The 20,512-nt window shown below is 36.1% G+C and overlaps 1 protein-coding gene across 1 annotated transcript; it reads left to right on the top strand.

Annotated features, from left to right (window-relative positions):
* Positions 1–460: 460 nt before the first annotated feature.
* On the top strand, positions 461–18,700 carry HNF4G (hepatocyte nuclear factor 4 gamma; the record flags this gene model as incomplete). Its single annotated transcript, XM_082045871.1, has 10 exons — positions 461–578; positions 3,523–3,691; positions 5,391–5,485; positions 8,524–8,630; positions 12,636–12,791; positions 14,818–14,905; positions 17,011–17,163; positions 17,341–17,577; positions 18,064–18,186; positions 18,582–18,700. The coding sequence occupies 10 exons, from the start codon at positions 461–463 to the stop codon at positions 18,698–18,700; spliced, it is 1,365 nt and encodes a 454-aa protein (XP_081901997.1).
* Positions 18,701–20,512: the final 1,812 nt, after the last annotated feature.

The following is a 20,512-nucleotide window of genomic DNA, read 5'->3' as shown; positions in this document are numbered from 1 at the left end:
TATTATGGATGTTTTGGGTATAAGGATAGTCCATAATTGTATCACTTTTCCTTGTTGTTCTGAAAAGAGAAAAATGACATATGAACCTACAGTCTCTTTGCACAGAACAACTAGAGTGGTTTGTTTAGGACCATTTATACCACCTGATGTGTAGCTGGGCATAGGAGACAGGAAGCTTCCTGCATGTCCTTGGGTTCACTCAAGAACTGAAAAAACTCCTGATAAGATTATTCCATCAAGCATTCCAAGTTTATCAGAAGGGTTGCCTTGTATCATAAAAACCCAACCAACCAACCAAAAAGAAAACCAGGTAGAATATAGCATGCAGAAGCAGTTTTCCAGCTCCTCCCATTGCAGCACGTAAGTGACACAGTTATAGTTAACTCTGGATTATCAATCACTGTGAAACAGAATGGGAAGGTTGGACATTTGAGCAGCTTTTTCACTGGTTTTGCATTCAATGATGAGGCTCTCGGAACCAATGCTAGACATGGACATGGCAAACTACAGTGAAGTTTTAGATCCAACATATACAGCACTGGAGTTTGAAACTATGCAGATTCTGTATAACGGCAATGGTGAGTTCTTCTCTGTGATGCAAAATCAAGCCAGTTAATATAAAAAGTGAAACTTAGTAATGCTATAAGGTGTTAGTTAAATGTTTTATTAATGGAGCATCGGGGGGATTGTTTTCGAACTACAAATCTGATCTTTTACACTTCATCACAAACTCTAAGTTAATAACATTATAATTCTTTAACATTAAAGAAAATAAAAGAGAGGTTGTATGTAATAAAGTAACTGAACTGTACTGTCACCAGTCAGTTAATCAAAGGAAGAAAATGGCGTATTCAGCAGTTGTTTTATTTACTGTAAGACAAATGAATAACTAGTATTGACAGTTCGGACATCAAAGTATATTTCCTATATAACATTCAGAAGGACAGGACAAAATTATCCAGTGGCTTGTGAAAAAAAAAATAGTTATTGTTTCTTGATGCCTAGTTTATAATTGCTGGTCTGATAATTTATTTATTTAAATGTTAATTTAGTCTTTCTAGGTAGGCGTATATGTGAACATTTTTGAAAAAATCACTTTGGCTTGCTAGAGGCTAATGTTTAGCTGAGAAAAACTATTTGTGTTTGCTTGGTGTAACACTTTAACTTTAGGTGTAATTTCTAATGCAATGAATTTTTAATAAATAGTATGGATAAGTTATGCTTGAAATAGGAAGCACACCATTTCATTCTGCCATCAAGTGCTGACCAAAGGAAAAAAAAAATGTCAGTCTGTTAAAGTGAAGAAAAGTGTAAGGCAAATTAAACTACTCTAAAATGGCTTTCCAAATGATCTAATGTACCTAAAAAATGGTTTATTGTATCATAAAATATAATTCATAGATATATTTAATATGTATTTTTAAAAGGCAGAACAAGTATTTAGTGATTTGCAGGAAAAATACTTAGCACCTGCATTTCTACTTATTCCTGCCATTTAGAACCTAAGTTAGTTTTTATTGTTGGGTTTGAAGTTTTATCTGTATTTCTGATGTTACTTTACAGCAAGCTGAGTAAACAAAAAGGTAGATTTGGTTGTTGATTGAGGAAGGAAAAACAGAGCTTTATGCCCAAAGTGATTTTGGAGCTATCACAACTATTACGTAACTTTTAGATTATTTCTCTGCTTTCTGTTCTAATATGGGTGATTTCATTGGTCATATGGTTTTTTTTTGCTGAATAGCACCCTGTCAGATCTGTTAATGTTACATATAATGGAAAAGCAGATTAGGGAGGTTATGCTGTGTTGCATTATGTGTTGGTGATATAGCTATTTAAATTATTCACTATAAGAGTTTGGTAATTATTAGTTATTAGGTGTAGCCCTTTTGTGTTTATAGTTTGCTTTGAGTTTAACCTAAGTATTTTCTTATAGAATTTATAGAAACATTGTCTTGTAGCTACAGTGCTAGTCTGGAACAGAAAGCTGCCTCTTATGAACCTTCCTATGTGTCTTTTCTAGCTGTCTAAATTAATGGGAATAATTCAGATAAGTTTCACAAGCCACATCCAGGCAGATCATGCAGTTCTGTTGAAATAAAAGAATTTTGCAAAATCATGCCAATTTCCCAGACGTTTTGTTTCAGAACAATACCAAGGAAAATAAGCATATACTTTTATATATATACAAGTTATATTGCTATGAAATATTTCATCATTAAATTTGAATACTGCATTTGACATTGTTGTGCTGTATCATTTTGATGCAAAATTACCAGACTCCAAAAGAAAGATTTTACATTTTTCTAGCTAAAGTAATTCTGTAACCCATTTTTAAAAATAATTTTCCAGTCATGACAAACGTAATTTTAAAATAAAACCTTTACAGAACTGAATTCTTACCTTTAAGATTTCATTTTTATTTAATCAATTTTTAATGTAATTCATATAAATTCTGTGTCTGTAAAACAGAATAAAAATGTTACTGCTCTCTTTGTCTAAAGAATTCTATTTAAACTCAAAGCTCTCCAGGACACAATGAAAATTTTATAATGTATTTGTGTAATACTTTTCAGTTGGATTTAGTACAATATGAATAATAATATGTATCAATATTAACAGTTTTAGTTTTTGACCTATCCCCTGTTCATGAACTCACATACTTGACTTTTGACTGTATGTTTGACTAACTAATTAACATGGCACTCTTCTCCTGACTGAACAACTACAAATGTTTAGGGCAATTGTTGCAAACAGCTTTCATTTTGTAAATCCAGAGGCAGAACAGAAACCTTCCTTCCTTCCTATTTTGCAATTATTTCTTTGCACATGTCTGTTAAAAATTGTTACTCAAAGAAGAATAAATATGTCTGCGTTGATTTCAGGTGAATTTCTTCAGTATTATTTGTCATATTTGATGACTAATTGTTAGTCACATAGCTAATATTCTCTTGTGCAAGTAAAGTCTGCACCAATGTTCTTTTGGAAATTTTTTTCAAGGAAATAACACACAGTCCTCTTCGCATGACTTTTTTTTTTCATCAAGTATTGTGCGAATTCTTTTTAGTGTCACATATGCACGTGTATCTTTCTATGAAAGTTGACAGTTATTGCCAGCTCCTATGAAACTGCTACATGAGATCTTTGCCAGCTAACTAGGCAACACTGCTTTGTGCCAAAGTTCATCTTTATGTTTGTAAGAACATATGCAATTGTACATCCAGAGTTACACTTTAATTTTTAACCCTTTTCAGTTGGAAAGAATTTTGAATAAAATTATTTGTTGCTGTGAACTTCATAAATTCTGTTGACATCTCTATAACTTTCGAAGTGTTGATCTGGACAGATAGTGATATAGACAGAACCATATATAATCTGGTATATAAAAATATAAAAAGCTATATGAAAAGTGGCATTTAAAAGTGAAAAGGCCAGAAAAAGCCTTCATTTAAGTACAAATTGTTCATGAGGTAGTTGTTGAAAGTTTTGTCTGTAACTACGTATGTTGTTCTTCCCTCTCCTCAGACAGTTCAGGAGAATCTGTCAACATGAATGCTGCTGACAACGGGATCAGTGGTCTCTGTGCAATATGTGGAGACCGAGCGACTGGAAAACATTATGGTGCTTCCAGCTGTGATGGATGCAAGGGATTCTTTAGACGCAGTATACGGAAAAATCACGTCTATACATGCAGGTATTTCCAAAGTTTGTCTAGAGGCACTAAATTAATGAATGCAAGCAAAAATTACATCCAGATCTTTTCAGACTTTTCAGAACTATGTGATGATGAGCATGTGGTTCATGGTATATTCTTATGATTGGAAAAAAAGTCTTCAATTCAAGACTAGTTGATATTGCACATTCCAGATACTACATTCCAGATATCTGTTGATATTGCTGATGTCATTACATCACTGAAGACCTATTTCCCTCTTTTATTAATGATTGCAAAGGTTATTCTCCTGAAAAACAAACAAACAAACAAACAAACCCACCAAAACAAACACCCCCCCCCCCAAAAAAAACAACCAAACAAAAAAACCCCAAAAAACACCAAGAAAACAAAACAAGGAAAAATTCCCATATTTTCAGTGGCAATGTGAAAATTATAATTCTTGTTTTCTAATTTTTTTTTTTTTTTCTTATGAAGGCAGTTTCTGGATAGGAAGTCTACGATTTGAGTCTTGTTTTAAGGGCTATGCAAGCACATCTGCACATCTTCCCACTTTGGCTGACACACTGCTCTTTTGAATGACCATTTTGCCCCCTGTCAGTCTGAATGGCAATGTGCTAATTTCCAGATGTCTCGCTGCCCGAATTATCACACTGCATGTCTGTGCACCATATTTGACGAATTGCTCTGTGCAGGCACAAGTGCATAAAATGTCAGTTTTAAGCTCTGCACAGAATATGTGGAAAGCTCTGTGAGTTTAGACAAATCACTAAAGAAGAAAACTTTTTTTAAAGAATGGTTTATTACTGGAAATGTTGTTTGTTACACTCTTCTGTGGTTGCTTAATCCTCTTATAAGGAAATCTCTCCCTTATAAAAATACCACAGTGATATAGCATAGACATACCCCTAAAGTGGTGTGACAAGGGCTGACATAAGTAAATTCAAAAAGAGCTCTGCAAAACATAGATCTGTTTCTCCAACAAACACACAGCAAAAAGGCAGAAGCAAACAGGGAGGGAGGGGATGGCTCATATGCATTCCCCTTAGGCACACCTGTAGGTGTGCATGAGAGCTTGAGTAAGCCTTCTTGCAGTGCCACACTCTGTGTGTTTCCTCGTGTCTTTATGTCATTGTGGTGGTAGAAAATTTTCTTCCCCTTCCCTGTTTAGATTGTCATCTGTAATGATACAACATGTAGCTTGTTCTTTGGTATCTCCCAGAAGGAATAAAGTTTGCCAACCAAGGGTGCTCGTTTTGCAGCTACGGACCTCTTCATGACAGTGACACTTGGCTTTTTCCTTGATTTTTCTTTCATTTTTCTATTTGTAGCTCTTCTTATTTCCCCCCTCACTGCCATTTGATGCAGCCAGTTGCTGGCATATCTCACAAATACACTGAGATGTAAATGATGCACATAACTCCAAAATTTTCCACACTTGCCCATTCCAATGGATATATGTGCCTATACACACACATATATTCCTCCAACTCTCAAGAGTGATTAACAAAAAATTGAAAAATCCAACAGGAGATTAAAGTCTGTGGTTATAGATATTGTCCTGACAGGCCAGATTAGGTTTTGGGGCTTTTTGTTTGTGTTTTTGTTTTGTTTGGTTTGCCTTTTTGTTTGTTTGTTCATTTGTTGTTTTGTTTTTCTACACAATCAGGGTGATGCTTTATTAATGCTTTATGCATCTACCTTTTCTTGTCTCTGATAGATTCAACCGGCAATGTGTTGTTGACAAGGATAAAAGGAATCAATGCAGATATTGTCGTTTAAAAAAGTGTTTTCGAGCAGGAATGAAAAAAGAAGGTAATAGAATCATTTATTATTTGATATACAGAGAGAAATTAGTTTTAAAATGTACTAAAAATTCTACAAAGTCTCCAGCATGGAAAGACCAAATTACCACAAGAGCAGAGCAATAGTAAAAGAAAGGCAGAGGGAATATCAGAGGATTTTTGCATTGGGTTGTTGGGACTGTTGCTTCACTGGCAATTATGATGTAGAGGTGAAAGTCTTCCTGATCTGGTTCAAGTAAACACTCAAAAGTGGTTATTTCATCACAAACTTTGCCACCTGTTTTATTAGGAGCATGATATATCTGCCTGAAGGCCAGTCTGCAATATAAAGGTGCACAGTTCTCCTTCACTGTAACTAGTCTATAATATTTTCAGTCTATACACAGATTTCTTAAGATAAAGGAAGCTATTTATACTCTTGTATATCTTTACTATAGTATCGCTTTGCTAGTGATTATAGGGTTTTAGTATGAGATAAAACAGATTTTCCCCTTGCAGCTGGATGGGGATATTCTAAACAGTGTTACACTCTGTATGTATGAAATAGGTTTGCTAATTCTTGTGGATTGCCTCGAACACAGTTTATCCTTTTGGAATTGAAGCCATTAAAATCAATGACGTATATATATTATCAATCTGATGTGAAGAAAAGGGAAGACCTGTGTGTCCACAAAAACCATAAAAGTTTTGTAAAAAGCAGAGCTTCACAGACTTCTAAAACCTCAAATTAAAGAATAATTTAGCTCAGAAGGGACATCTGGAAGTTATCGATTCCAGGCCCCCATTTAAAGCAAGGCTGACTTCTACGTTCAGTCAGGTTGCCCGGGACCCTCTCCAGAGAGATTTATACCATCCCTGAGAGGGGAGATTCCGCAACCTCTTTCAGCAACTTCTTCCAGTGCTTTACTACCCTCAGTGGAAAGAGCTTTTTCCTTATCTATAGTTGGAATGTGTCTTACTGCAATTAGGTTAGTGTCCATTGTCTCTTGTCCGTCAATGTGCATCTGAGAAGAATCTGTCTCCATTATCTGTAAACCCCACCTCCACCTCAGACCTCTCTTTTCCCCATAAACAAAGATGCCTCTCTCTGGTTCACCTTGTGCGTTGCATCTCCATAGCCCTCCACTGGACACTGCACCATTTTCCACCCACTTTCATGTACTGTGGAGCCTAAAACAGAGAAATAATCACTTCCCTCAACCGGCTAATGCAGCTTGGTGCATGTCTAGCTGACATTGCCATGAAGCATGCTGCTGACTCATGTTTGTGAAGATATATCCCACACAAAACTTTTAACATCATTTACACTGCTCTGCTTCTTCTGGTCCCACCACCTATAAAACTTTTGCTTTTCATTGCATCCAAGCCATGTTTATTCAAGACTTCCTAATGCTAAAATAATTCAAAATGCTGAACTGTAAATTTCACTAATTGTGTGTTGTTATATTCCTCTCTATACCATCAGAGGATGTCTCTCAGCATATGCATAGCATAGTCTACATGATAGTTTCTTAGCTTGATTCTAGCAAATTGTTTCCTTCAGAGTGAAGGTAAGAAAGGATTCAGCTGCTAAAAGCTATACAAGCTCTCTTCGAGCAAATATTCCCCCTTCCCCTTGGAGTCTCTGTATAAGGCAATTTTAGCCTGAACTGACAAAAAGACTTTAGCAAGACAGAGAATCCAGTCTAATAATCCAAAATTATGCATACGCAGGAGAAAAATGAAGCATTTTCTTATGATTCTCAAAGTGCTCCACCAATGGCTTTCACTAGTGACTGTCAGAATAGCTTACTATTTTTCTAATACTTAATCGGTGCTGACCTTCTTTTAATTGTCTATATATCACTTAAGCTGCTGAGATTCAGTTTTTTCTCCATTCTTTTAAAAAGGTTATTTTTTTTTTCCTGTCTACAGGAACATTTACCGCTTTGTGTTTATCACTGCACAACAGTTCTTACTGTGACCTTAATAAAAGGCCCATCAGTGAGTGTCCTTGGCAAAAAGTTAGTACACCTCTAGAATAAACTGTGCATTGTTCAGATAAACCCTGAAAACTATTCAGTGTATAGAATATTTTATTTTTTTATTGAAGCCTTTGGTACTACTCCTAAATTCTGTAATGCAGATTGTTTCCCACAAAACAGCAAACGTATCTTTGGAAATAAAGCTGCTGCTCTTAAAAGATGATGAGATTCCTTGCGCAATAAAAAGATTTTGATCAGCAGAACTTTTTTTTTTTTTTCTTTTCCCCTTGGCCTAACCTTGGACATGATCTAGGTCTCAGAAAAATCTGATTGATAGTTTTATTTTTCCTTCTTTCAGTTCAAAACTTAGCCTTGTTGCTTCATAAGCCTTGCATGTGCTGATTAAGGATTCTTTATCCAAAGCCCTTTCAACTGCCTTCTTTTGGACACCATGAGACAAAACTTACTGGACTGAAACTTTTTTAGTGCCTTTTTTTTTTTTTTTTTTTTTAACTTAGTTAATGTTCTGCAAACTGCCTAGGAATGCAATGTCACTGAGGAGGACCATGCGATTTAAGTTTCAAAATTATCTTACTAGTGGATTTAGTTCATGATTCATTCCTGTTTCAGGTTTCTCAGAGGAGAGCAGGAGTAAGGCTTTCACACTTCCTCTGATTGAGACATTTTGTCAGTGGTGGTGCTGCACCTCTTGACCTGTTCAGCAGTCTGGAGATGTCCATTTCTACTATTATCATAAAGCCTCACTTATTAAACTGGTTAAAATAACAAAATGACAGCATGTGTTCAAGTTCAAAGGAAGAAGAGGTTTTACTGTAATACAGTCACAAAAGTGCTGATTATTCAGTATCTATGATTAGTTACACGTAGCTTTTACAGGCAAACTATATACAGATAAAGACCATAAACATGTATTGTCACCCTTCCTCATTACTCACAACTAAAAGCACAAGGTCTTTTTTGAATGTCATACTTTTTGATTATTGTAGTTATCTAGTAAACTTCTGGAATTATATTATGTGGCAATGTCTACAAGTCAATAAATTAGATTATTATTCTTTTCCAGCTGTACAAAATGAACGGGACAGGATAAGTACAAGAAGAAACACTTTTGATGGCTGCAACATTCCCTCTATTAGCACATTGTCACAAGCTGAGGCACTCTCTCGTCAGGTACTGAGATGAACCACAACATTTTTTTATTACTTTAAAACTATTTTTTTCTAAGGTTAAATACTTTTCAGTTTCTTACTGAATATAATTATTGGGATTACTTTATTCTACTTCCAAAATGCACCCAGCTTCCGCTTTGCAATGAAAGAAAGCATAAGCTTAAAACAAAGTCAATTAAAAAAAAATTCTACTTTGTCCAGGACAATGTGTTCTAGGCACCTTTCTTAATAAAGCTTTATGGCTCTGACTGCTTTTAAATCAGTTGCTGTCTCAGGGAGCTGGTGGCATCTATCTTTTTTTGACGCTGGCTTTCTCATGAAACATTAGCAAAAAAATTGTCCAAAGACATTACAATCAAAGGGGTGTGGACACTCATTTCCTTACTTTCTTTTGAAAATAATTTTTTTATTATCCTTCAACATAATAGATAAGGCAAACAGAAGTGTTCCAACTGCGGAGTCTATTCACATCTCGCTTTTAAATTTTCTTTGTCTCATCTGAACTTCATTTTCCTTTTTTTTTTCTTCCTATCCAATCAATTGCTGAATGGAACAGTCTCCAGTCCTTTTCTGCACCTCAGATAAATCATGGTCATTGATTCTGCATTCTTGCACCTCTACTAACTTACTTAGAATTTAACTGCCACCTTTATGATTTCATGCTGACTGATTTATACATCCCCAAATGTTTCATAATCTCATCCTTTATCAGCATCTCTCTTAGGGTGGAACTGCCTGTAAAGAATTGATGCAGGAATTACTGGGTGATAGTCTTTGGCACATATTGCATGTCTGGGCAGACTAGCTGAACATAATGGACCTTTCTACCTTTCATACCTATACAGCATGAAAAATATGCCTATTTTTACCTCCTTAGTAATTCTTTGAACTTGCTTATTGTGCCTTTTTTTTGTGTTACTCCCTTAATCATTTACAACTGGTATATGCAATTCAGGAATAACAGCTGTCCTAAACAGGATCACATCCTCAGCCTCTCCTGCCACAAAAGTTCTTTTCAGCCTGTAGATTCCTGGCCTAAAACATCACCCTGAGTATACACACAAATTTATTCTACATATTACTTGGTATGTTGTAGTAGGAGACAATTGCTCCCACTATGCCAAGCATATGTGAAGAAACACTCTTGGCCTCAAAGAACATGAGTCACATTAACATGATAGAAAAGTTGTCTTAAAAGTCTCTTAAAAGTCTATGTTTTTCTCTTAATCTTAGTGAGTCTGTAAGATGAGTTCAGTTCAGTGGAGGGACTTGGAGAAGGTTGTGGTGTCACAAATCATTAGCTAAGTCCTTCAGCTGTGAAATGAAGAAGAAGGTGGGATCCATCCCTTTTAAAATTTTCATGTTAAAATAAAGAAAATGAATTATTTTTTCCCTGAAGATCCTTTACAGGGGCAAATTATCCAAGTCTGATATTTCTCCTATGAACCCAGGAGAGGCTTCCTAGGTTGTATAAATATGAAAAGGACATGCTGGACTATCATAGGAGTAAAGACATGTCTCTGATGGTTCTCAGAACAATAGGCATATAGTGTTATATGGTCATGTTCATCAAGTTACATGTTGTACCAGGAGAGGTTTCATCTCACTATAAAAAAGAAATTTTCTACAGTGAGAACAATCAACCACTGGAACAACCTTCACAGGGCTGTGGTGGAGTCTCTGTCAATGGAGTGTTTCAAGATGTGATTGGACAGGGTGGTAGATAACATCATCTAGTCTCCCTTTCTCACAAAAAGTTGGATGAGATGACTTTTCAAGGTCCCCTCCAACCTGGGCTGAACTATGATTCAGTGAAGTCAGCAACTCCCTTGTTGCACCCCAGAAATGAGAGGCAGGTTAAAGCAATTGAGAAACAGAAAGGAAAGTTCTCAGCCCCATATGCTTTTGAAGTGATGCAAGCCTAGGCATTCATAATGAGCTCCATGGGAGTCATCCCATGAATCCCCAGCAGAGGCTCGGCAAGTAATTTCAGCACAGAGTCTGTAGATTGTCCTGTAAGACACAATTTATAAAGATGCATAGCTTTGGTTAAAAGATATAAAAGCAATGACAATGTAGTAAGTTCATGAGTCAGAAGGTCTAATGGTTAAACAATCTTCCTGTTCTTCACCTTCTTGAATTAACTTGTAGTTGATGCATGGTGGTATCTTTTTCTGGTAGATCAGAGTGCCTCCTGCTATCAGAACTCTCTTCTCTGTGTAGGTACTTTTGAATCATGATCAAGACTCCTCTTACTCTCCTGGAAAAAATGAAATATGTTGAATTTCTTTACTCTCTTTCTGTACTGAAGGTTTTCTGGAGTGAATTGTTCTGGTAACTTTCACCTCAATGATATTCAGTATTTCAACTATGTTTTTGTAGAACAGATGCCAGAAATGGACTCGTGATTACAGCAGGGGTTTCACAAATTCTGTGTCTACAAAGAGACAATACGTCTAACTTTTTCTTACATGATAACCTTTCAATTAGGTGTCTGAGGATTTTTCACCTGCTTAGCTGCTGTATTTTCCTGAGAACTAATGTTCAGCTGGTTAACTGCCATTTATACCTAAGATGTTTTCAGTGTTTTAGACTACTGAATTATGTAGGAAGCACTGAGCTTTAGTTCAGAAGTGCAGCTCCTTTTGGTGACCCAAGGATAATAAGGTTTCACCACAGATCTCACTGGGGGATTTAACATTGATCTGGAAGTGAAGGAGATCTGGTAGGAGTCAACCTAAATAGCACGCACCATCCTGAAATTTGTAGCTACACAGTACTGGAAGATTAAATGAAATTTTTTTGGGTGGTGGGAGATAATGAAATTACAGAATTTCCCAAGTATTCTTTCTGAAAAGTCAGTTTAATAGACCTTTTACAGTGGTGAGGTTTTGCAGTTGTTGTGGTGGGGTCTCTTTTTCTTCTTTTTCTTCTTTTTCTTTTTTTCTTTTTTTTTTTCTTTTTCTTTTTCTTTTTCTTTTTCTTTTTCTTTTTCTTTTTCTTTTTCTTTTTCTTTTTCTTTTTCTTTTTCTTTTTCTTTTTCTTTTTCTTTTTCTTTTTCTTTTTCTTTTTTTCTTTTCTCTTCCCACCTCTCCCTTTCCCTTTCCCTTTCCCTTTCCCTTTCCCTTTCCCTTTCCCTTTTCTTCTTTCGTCTTTCTTCTTCTTCTTTCTTCTTCTTCTTTATTCTTCTTCTTTCTTCTCTCTTCTCTCTTCTTCCTTCTTCTTTCTTCTTTCTTCTTTCTTTTTCTTTTTTTCTTCCCTGGTATAATAGCAACTATAAACTGACCTTTTCTCAGGCTTGGCTTTATCTTATGTTGTCTTTCTTTCCTGGCTTAAGAGCAAGCCTGGTTTTGTTCCTTTACTTGAAAAGTCATTAAGAATTTCAAGATTTGGCTCAGTGATTATGTGGAAGTGCCCCAGCTTCAGGCCCAGAAATATATTGCTGTCTTCTTCTTTCACAGAACAGTGTTCACTGCAGGTGGTCTAATGCACACTCATATCCTTTACATTTGCTCTGAAATGTATCAGGCCTCTGCCTATACTGCTGCTTCATCATTACAAACCATTCTCCTCCAGGCACTAAAGAACCCCTGTTTTACTTTCTAAAGTTAATGATACTTATCTTTTCACTAGAAGAACATGCTACCCCTTTATCTCTCTCTTTCTTTGACCTTAATGTTACTGCATGCTCCTATGAGCTCTTTTTTTCTTTTTTTGAAATGAAGCAAATATCAGCCATTTTAAAGGAAAATCTGCCCCCCCCCCCCCCCCAATAATAAGGGGTTTAAAATTTAAAAATAGTACTTTGGAATGAGAAAATATTGTATCAAGATAAGAATAGTGTAATTTTTAACATACTATAATATACACTGGTAATAATGATAAAGGAATTTCTCAAGAATATGCATAATTACTACTGCGATTTTTTCTTAAATATGCTGTTAATCAGTAAAAATGCAATTATATGAAATTTAACGTTGTTAATTTTTTCTCTCACTATGGCCAGATCTCAATCTCCAGTCCTGGTGCTAGCACTGACATAAATGTTAAGAAAATTGCTAGTATTAGTGATGTCTGTGAATCTATGAAGCAACAACTTTTGGTCCTGGTGGAATGGGCTAAATATATTCCAGGCTTCTGTGAATTACCACTGGATGACCAGGTATAAGAGGAGACCAAAGAGAGAACTTTAATTACTTCCCTGTTATTTCTGTGATATTTAAGCGTTATGATAAAACACTCCTTTTTTTTTTCTGATCAAATAGAGCTGGAACATATTAAAATTTTTTAAAGTTTAGAAATAGCAGCACCACAAAAAAAATAGAGGAAGTTTATAAGGCTCTAGCACATTAAAAAACAAAGAAGCGGCAAACCAGTATGTGTTCCAGTGTTTTGTGCTTTTCTGTATTCTTTTGGAAGCAGAGATACCAAGCTGCATGCAAAAATGAAAAAAAATATTATTAAAAAAACCCATGTTTTTTCTGATCTTGCACAGTATTTATTACATGTTCACCTTTCATTATAATATGGTTTAAGACAGCCTGTTTTTTTTCATTTGAAGCAGGTCTTCTGTACCTGCAAAAACAAAAAGCCATTAAAATCTCTAGCAAATGCCATACATACTATTATCAATCCATAGCAAATAATCTTTCATATAACACAATATACTAAAAATTTGTTGTATATAATGAGTGTGGCAGAAAATGCATCAAATCTTGAAAATGTTTAAGGGTTTTTATGACAGAGGTCTGATCTATCATCACATCTCAGAAACAGTGTCTCCATGTTGTGGTAAGCAGTTCTCTCGCCGGCCGCCTGGGCAGGAGATTAATTCATGTCTCAGGATCACTTGATTCCAGTCCACTGAAAACTGATTCAGCTTCAAAATGACTCTGTGAAGTGTGAGGAGTAATTCCTCCTTTTTGCCTCTTCAGTTTCTTAGTCTTTAACAAAATCCTGCAAGGAGGGTTAGATCATCCTTGGGTTTGAGACTGAGCTCATTCCCTTTTATACTCTTCCTCAGGAATATGGAGGTGTTTCAGGCCACAGGAAACCCCCAAAAATAGCAGCTTAATGATGTCTTTGCAGATCCACAGAATATGATATGTATGCAGAAGCTCAACATACTGGAATAAGTTAAAAATCTGTTCTTGTGAAAGAAGGAGAATTTTAAATGCATTGGTTACACAAGGGAAACAAAAGCAAGCAAAAATATTTCTGTTTTTACTGTTAACGTGAAAGAAAAGAGAAGGGATCAGACTTCATTAAAAAGTTCCTGTCTGTATTAAAAAAACTCAGCTTACAAAGATAGGCTGAAAACACTGCTGCTGTGCAGCTTGAAGAGTACCTTTTGGGAAATACACCAGAACCTTAAGTATCTTAGAAGAGTATTAACAAAGGTATTGGGAGTTAAAACAAATGACACACTTGCATCTGTGATAGCCTCTTTGTAAGGGGAATTGTGCATTTAGTTATAAAATAGACCATATGGTTTTGAACAAATGATTCCTGATCTGGGAATCAGCCTGATTTACAAACCATAGAGCAGGCCAGAGTAGATAAGTTAACTCTACTGAGAATCTGAAAAGTCTTAACAATTAAGTATTCCTAAGTGCTGTGTACCTTTACATAACTTATTAAGTATTGGTTTGGATTTGGAAGAAAATAATTACTTGCCAAGAGAGGAGTTCCTTGAGGAAATAGAGGCCAGCACTGAAGGTTCAAGCAGACATTAAAAACAAACGAAGTAAATAGATGACAAAGAGTAAATTAAATACCACATTTTTAAGTGCCTTCCTGGTATGAATCAGTTTTCCTCTTTGTTGACAGTAGTGGATATTTTAGCATATCTGGTTTTGTTGGGGAAAAAGCTCTTTTAAGTGCCACCTAACTAACACAAGGGAATAGGCACTAGGAAAAACATTCAAGTATTTATTGAGAAGTATTTTGCAGACCCACATGTTTAAAGGCTAGATGCTAGAAGTGACAGAGGACAATTTAATTATAGTGTACTGTTAATACAGTGCTAAGGTTTTTACATCCACTTTACATTTTACATTAGAATATTAACAGTCTTAAACTTGTACCTATAGCTGAATACACTCATGGTAATATGCAGCCTCATTTATTTTGCCTTTATTGGAACTTAGTGCTTTATCTTCTAATGAGTCTACTGTTTTCCTCCTGAGGTTGCCCTCCTAAGAGCACATGCTGGGGAACACCTGTTGCTCGGAGCAGCAAAACGATCCATGGCATATAAAGACATTTTACTTTTAGGTAAATATTGGTTTTGTTTTAATTAATAATGATGATGCTACAGTACATTAGCAACCATATAATCACTTAAGTGTGGCAACTGTTCTGGCACAATCAAAGCAATGTATTTTGTGAATGCCAAGTAGCTATTAATGACATAATGTCATGTGCCCTGTTCCAGCAAAAGCAGGTGGACAGTTTTGGGTGAGTTAATACAGCTAAAGGTTTATTTGATACCAGAAACTGCAACTTAAGGGAAATTCTGGCAGATTGTCTCTTTACGTTAGTGTCCTCTCTGCACTTTTGTCCATAAAAAAACAGAACAAAACAACAACAAAAAACCCCGTATAAAACCTTTGCTTAAGAGAGGAACAGCCATCCTCTGGCAAATAGACTTGTTTCAGCCTTTGTGAAAAACATTTATCTGGATCTTTCCCAAGAGCCCTTCAGAAATAGTCAGAGAAGACCCTACAGGGTAGAAAATTGGACAGCCTGTTCCCTGCAACCCACTTTCCCGAGTCCTCTCACTACTGCCTTAACAGTCACCATGTGGCCATCCTGTAAACAGCCTGCCTGTTGTCCGCTGCTATGTGGGAGATGGGTGCATTCATGGCACAGGGAGGAGTTACACCCATATAAGCATATTCTTGGTCATTTGAAATGTCTCCTTCACTGGGTTGTATAAAAAGAGCATGACTTTAGGGAAGGGGACATCATCGTGTGGTGGAAGTATATCTCCTCTCCATTCACACAAGAGAGAGGCACAGTAATATAATGAGATGTGTGCCTGTGTTAATAGTGATGTGATGAGGCATTTGTTAGTGTTGGTTGACACAGTTCTCTGCCCGTCTGAAGTGCACCCTGCCAAAAACAGTCTCATTAAACATGTGCAGCACTTGGGCTGTTTTGTGAGAAAATGTGTATGTCTTCTTGGACAGGATTTTTGAAGTGAGGCAAGACTATGCAGAATATAGACTAAGACTAGGTTCTTTGCTGGTTGTGTGGTGTGAGGGGGTTTTCTGCTACTTGTTCTCCTTCCTCTTTGGGCCTTCCTTTACACAGCTCTTAATCAGCTTCAATTTATTTTTACACATACGGTAACATTAAAGGGACAGGAAGGGCTTGTTCTGGAGATATTACTCTAAACATCAATCCTTTCAAATTAAAGACTATAAAAAATTACATTGATAACATAGTTCTTTAGATACAGTTTTACTGACAAAATTAACAGAAATAAAAAGGCAATATTTATATCATTATTTGGATTAGAAGGTAATAAGGGCAAATAGTGAGAAAATAATAAGCAGAAAATTATAGTCAACATCGCCATCATCAGCATATATACTGAAAGAAGAAACAGTTTGAGGCTCCAAGGCTTATTTTTGATATTTGGAGGTACATATCTGTAGAGCTTATCAGTCATTTTGGTATGGATGTCTTGTGATGTAATCATCAGCTTTTATTTCAAAAACTGGTTGATGGCTTCTGGAAGCTCTGTGGCTTTCCCACTTTTCTCAGCACTTAAATCAAATGGTTTCTGGACAGAAGGTAAATTAAGATGCCATGATGGAGACTTCCCCAAAATGAAAATTTTAAATTAAAAGACCAGGGAAAATTCATTCTGCACTGAAAATATTAAGGTGCTTCTAAATTTTATTAGGAATAGCAGAAGCATCTGTTAGAAATATTCCTGGTGCCTCCTCTGGAAGAAGGCTTCTTTGTCCATTGACAAACACTGATCATTCAGCTTCAGATTTATTATTTTAAGGGGGAAACATGAAATTTTAAGATCAGTGTATCATTATATTCAGCTATTATGTAAAGATAAAGGTCTTGCTCCATGCTTCTGGATTCAAACATGGACCTCAGTCTTGTGGACTAATCAGCAGCTGCATGTGTTGGTGTATTTACATGCACAGATTATTTAATGGGTGACAGCTGTATTTCACACATATACATTACCTGCAAAGAACAGTTTTGCATGATACAAAGAAGAGTTATTAATTTAAAAAAAATTAACAATTTGATTAGGCAGAATAAAAGGTGCTGTTGAATATGGACTACATCTAGTATGTTACATCAAAGTCTTTATATAAATCCATATGTTGGTATTCTCTCTCTCCAAGGCAACAATTACATAATCCATCGCAACAGTACTGAAGTAGAGATCAGCCGAGTGGCAAATCGGATTCTAGATGAACTAGTTCGACCCTTCCAGGAAATTCAAATAGATGACAATGAGTACGCTTGCTTGAAAGCAATTGTGTTTTTTGATCCAGGTACCTTTTTGAAAATATCTCTCAGAATTATTGTGCACGTTATTATACTGAAAGTAATTTTTTGTTGATGTTGCACCTGCTCACGTTATCTAGCTGGATGGAAAAGAATAAAATGAAAAAAAGGCACTCCTCCCAAATCATAATCTGCCTTGACTTTAAGTTTTTTCATTTTTTAAGATGCAAAGGGTCTGAGTAATCCAATGAAGATTAAGAACATGCGGTTCCAAGTCCAAATCAGTTTAGAGGATTATATTAATGACCGTCAGTATGACTCCCGAGGAAGATTTGGAGAACTTCTGCTTCTACTGCCTACACTCCAGAGCATCACTTGGCAAATGATTGAGCAAATACAATTGGTTAAATTGTTTGGAATTGTTAAAATTGACAGTTTGCTTCAGGAGATGTTACTGGGAGGTAAGCTAACAACTTTTTAAATTTACCATGTTGTATTATGTCAACTTTAGCATACTGGGATGTTGAGACAATCATGACGTAAGCAAGCACTTTGACCGCTGCTTTGCTGGCTGAGTTTTGAGTCATATGATTGTTAGCTAAAGCCTTCTTGTCTTGGCCGCTCGTTTAGTCACAGTCTTACAACCTCAGATTGTGCTGTGTACTTCTCAGTCATTGCTGGATATGTAGTCATACGACTCTCTAGGCATATGGAAGAATCCTTACAAATATTTAATGAAATCCACTCTTAATGCAGTCAAAACAGTGAAAATAAACACAGTACTTAATATGGTTGAAGTCTGGTTAAATTGTTTAATGAATACCCAGAGACAATTTTTCAAATTGCCAATCAAAATATTTATTCTTTGGAAATGTAATTATTGCAATATAACTCACTGGCAACAACATGCTCTTTTAAATTGATATGTGCTCGTGTTCTTTTTGCAGGTACTTCTAATGATGCCAGTCATCTGCATCATCCAGTACATCCTCACTTAGCCCAAGATCCATTAACTGGCCAAACTATCCTCATAAGTTCAATGTCTGCTCCTGTACATACAGAACAGATTTGTAAGTAATTACAAGTTAACCTTCTGTCATAACATTTCAGTGTTACAGTTAAAAATATTGATTAGAATGGTGGCCTGTCAGTGCTCATAGAGTTATTTCATCATAATTCTTAAATGAAAATAATTGTGCATTAAAAAATTAAGTATATAAACAATCTTAAGTAAGCAACTTTGACCTGAATTTCATCTGATTTTTAAAATTCAGCACTATTCTGATATATCATTGGTTTCACATGCACAATTTTTAAAATAATAAAAAATCTGATAAATAAAATATCCTATTTACCTAGCATGCCCAATATAACAGAACTTCCTTTTGGGACAGTAGGAGGTATATATGTATGCAGAATAGGTTGGAATATAAAAATATGTAATTCTTTCTATATTCTTTTTCAGCAACTCCAGAAACCCCATTACCTTCCCCTCCTCAAGGCTCTGGGCAAGAATACAAAACACTTACAAATCAGGCTTCAGTAATTGCACAACAATCTATTTTGAAACAAAAACCATTGTGATAATGTTTGTCTATTTTGCCCTTCCTTCCTTCCTTCCTTCCTTCCTTCCTTCCTTCCTTCCTTCCTTCCTTCCTTCCTTCCTTCCTTCCTTCCTTCCTTCCTTCCTTCCTTCCTTCCTTCCTTCCTTCCTTCCTTCCTTCCTTCCTTCCTTCCTTCCTTCCTTCCTTCCTTCCTTCCTTCCTCCTTCTTTTTTATGCACTAGATAAACTGGTAGGACACTTGCACATTTAAAATCTCAGGATGATAAAGGAAATTATTTCCGCAGCAGCCACTACTGTGGGTGTTTCTTAAAACACCTCATGATTTGGAAAGTAATACTCACTGTTCTGACTGCCACGTACAACTCTAACTGTGGACACTGCAGTCCGACAAATATGTATAGAGGTTGATATTATTTTTAGATCTTTTAACTGCACAGATTAATTTTTTATTTTCTGTTTTAGTTTTTGTCTTAATATTATTGTTCTAGTTGTGTATATATTAATAATTTTTTCATTGTGACGGAACTCGTTAGCGCTTGTTTAGCTGTGAATTGTAGACATTGAAAGCAGGTTAATCAAACAAAAGCCAAGATTCCTTAAATGGTAAAGCAGAAGGCTACCAAACCGTATGTATTAAATACAAAGGAGAAAATAATGGACAAAAATACCCAATTAATTGTAACAAAAAAACCCACCTTACTTGAAAGAATCTTCCCTTTCAAGTAAAAATTCAACAAAAGAGTTGAATCCTCCCTGCTTATCTGTTTGTATGAATCAGAGGGCCTGTGACGTGCAGACATGTTTGAGGACTTTTAAAAATCTGCATACACGGTGATGTCTATATCAGCCAAGTGAACAGTACCAAGGCATGAGTGCAGACATTTATATGGCAAAATTGTTAGAACAGTGACTGGTATGCTTTTTGGTAAGGACTAACTAGTACTCTCCCTAACAACTGGACAGATTTTGGGAAGTAAGCCAGTCTAGGACACATTTCACTAGGTGCTTTGGACATGGTCACCTCTCTATAGAGGCACAGAGAATATAACTAGGAATATGCCACTTGACCTCAGGACTGGAGTATAGACTCTTTACTGTTTACTACTGTAAATGTAGCCATTGTGTTTACTAGCCTAACTGGCTAGTGAATCCATGTTTCAGCAATCACTGTAAACTTAACTTACAGAGCATTTGTAGTTATGTAGTAGCTCTGTGTCTGGAGAGGTATGGCTTACTAACTCAAGCAGCAGATGTGCCTAAGTTCAGCTCCAGATGTTCTTGGTTTGAGCCACAGTATTTCAAACCGGAAAAGAACCAGCACACCAAATCTCATTCTCTGGATTTTTAAGAGTTTTTCAGAAGCTTGGGATGAATTGACTTACTGTGACGAGCCCCCTTCTTCTCCTCTTCTTCCTCCCCTGCTGGTCTTGGGGGAGCCAACATTGACTAAGTTTTGTGTCTGGAGTCTATAAATACCTGTCTGGATTTGGACCCTCTGTGGATTTGCACAAAGGGGACCTTGTGACACATGCTCACTTGGGCATATGCTCACTCAGTAACAATTTGTGAAAATGATCTACTCTGATGTGTAAAGTGACCTGTTGTTCATACAATACTGATGTCATAAGAAAATCACCTCTTTGCACATTTTATTGTAGACAGCAATGATTTTTTTAGTACTTTAAGGTAGACTTTCTTCCCAGAAGTAATGTAAGAGAGAAACAGAGAAAAGAATAGAGAATAAAGTACTGCAGTTTGCCAAACTATTGCAAAGAGAAAACACAGAGGAGTCAGAAATTCTGCAAGGTGAGATATTGATCATCCTGAACCA

The sequence above is a fragment of the Streptopelia decaocto genome (genome assembly GCF_964273445.1).
Source record: "Streptopelia decaocto genome assembly, chromosome: 2".
NCBI classification, from domain to species: Eukaryota; Metazoa; Chordata; class Aves; order Columbiformes; family Columbidae; genus Streptopelia; species Streptopelia decaocto.
Note: the sequence above shows the minus strand (reverse complement) of the source record. Positions and strands in the feature narration are given on the sequence as shown.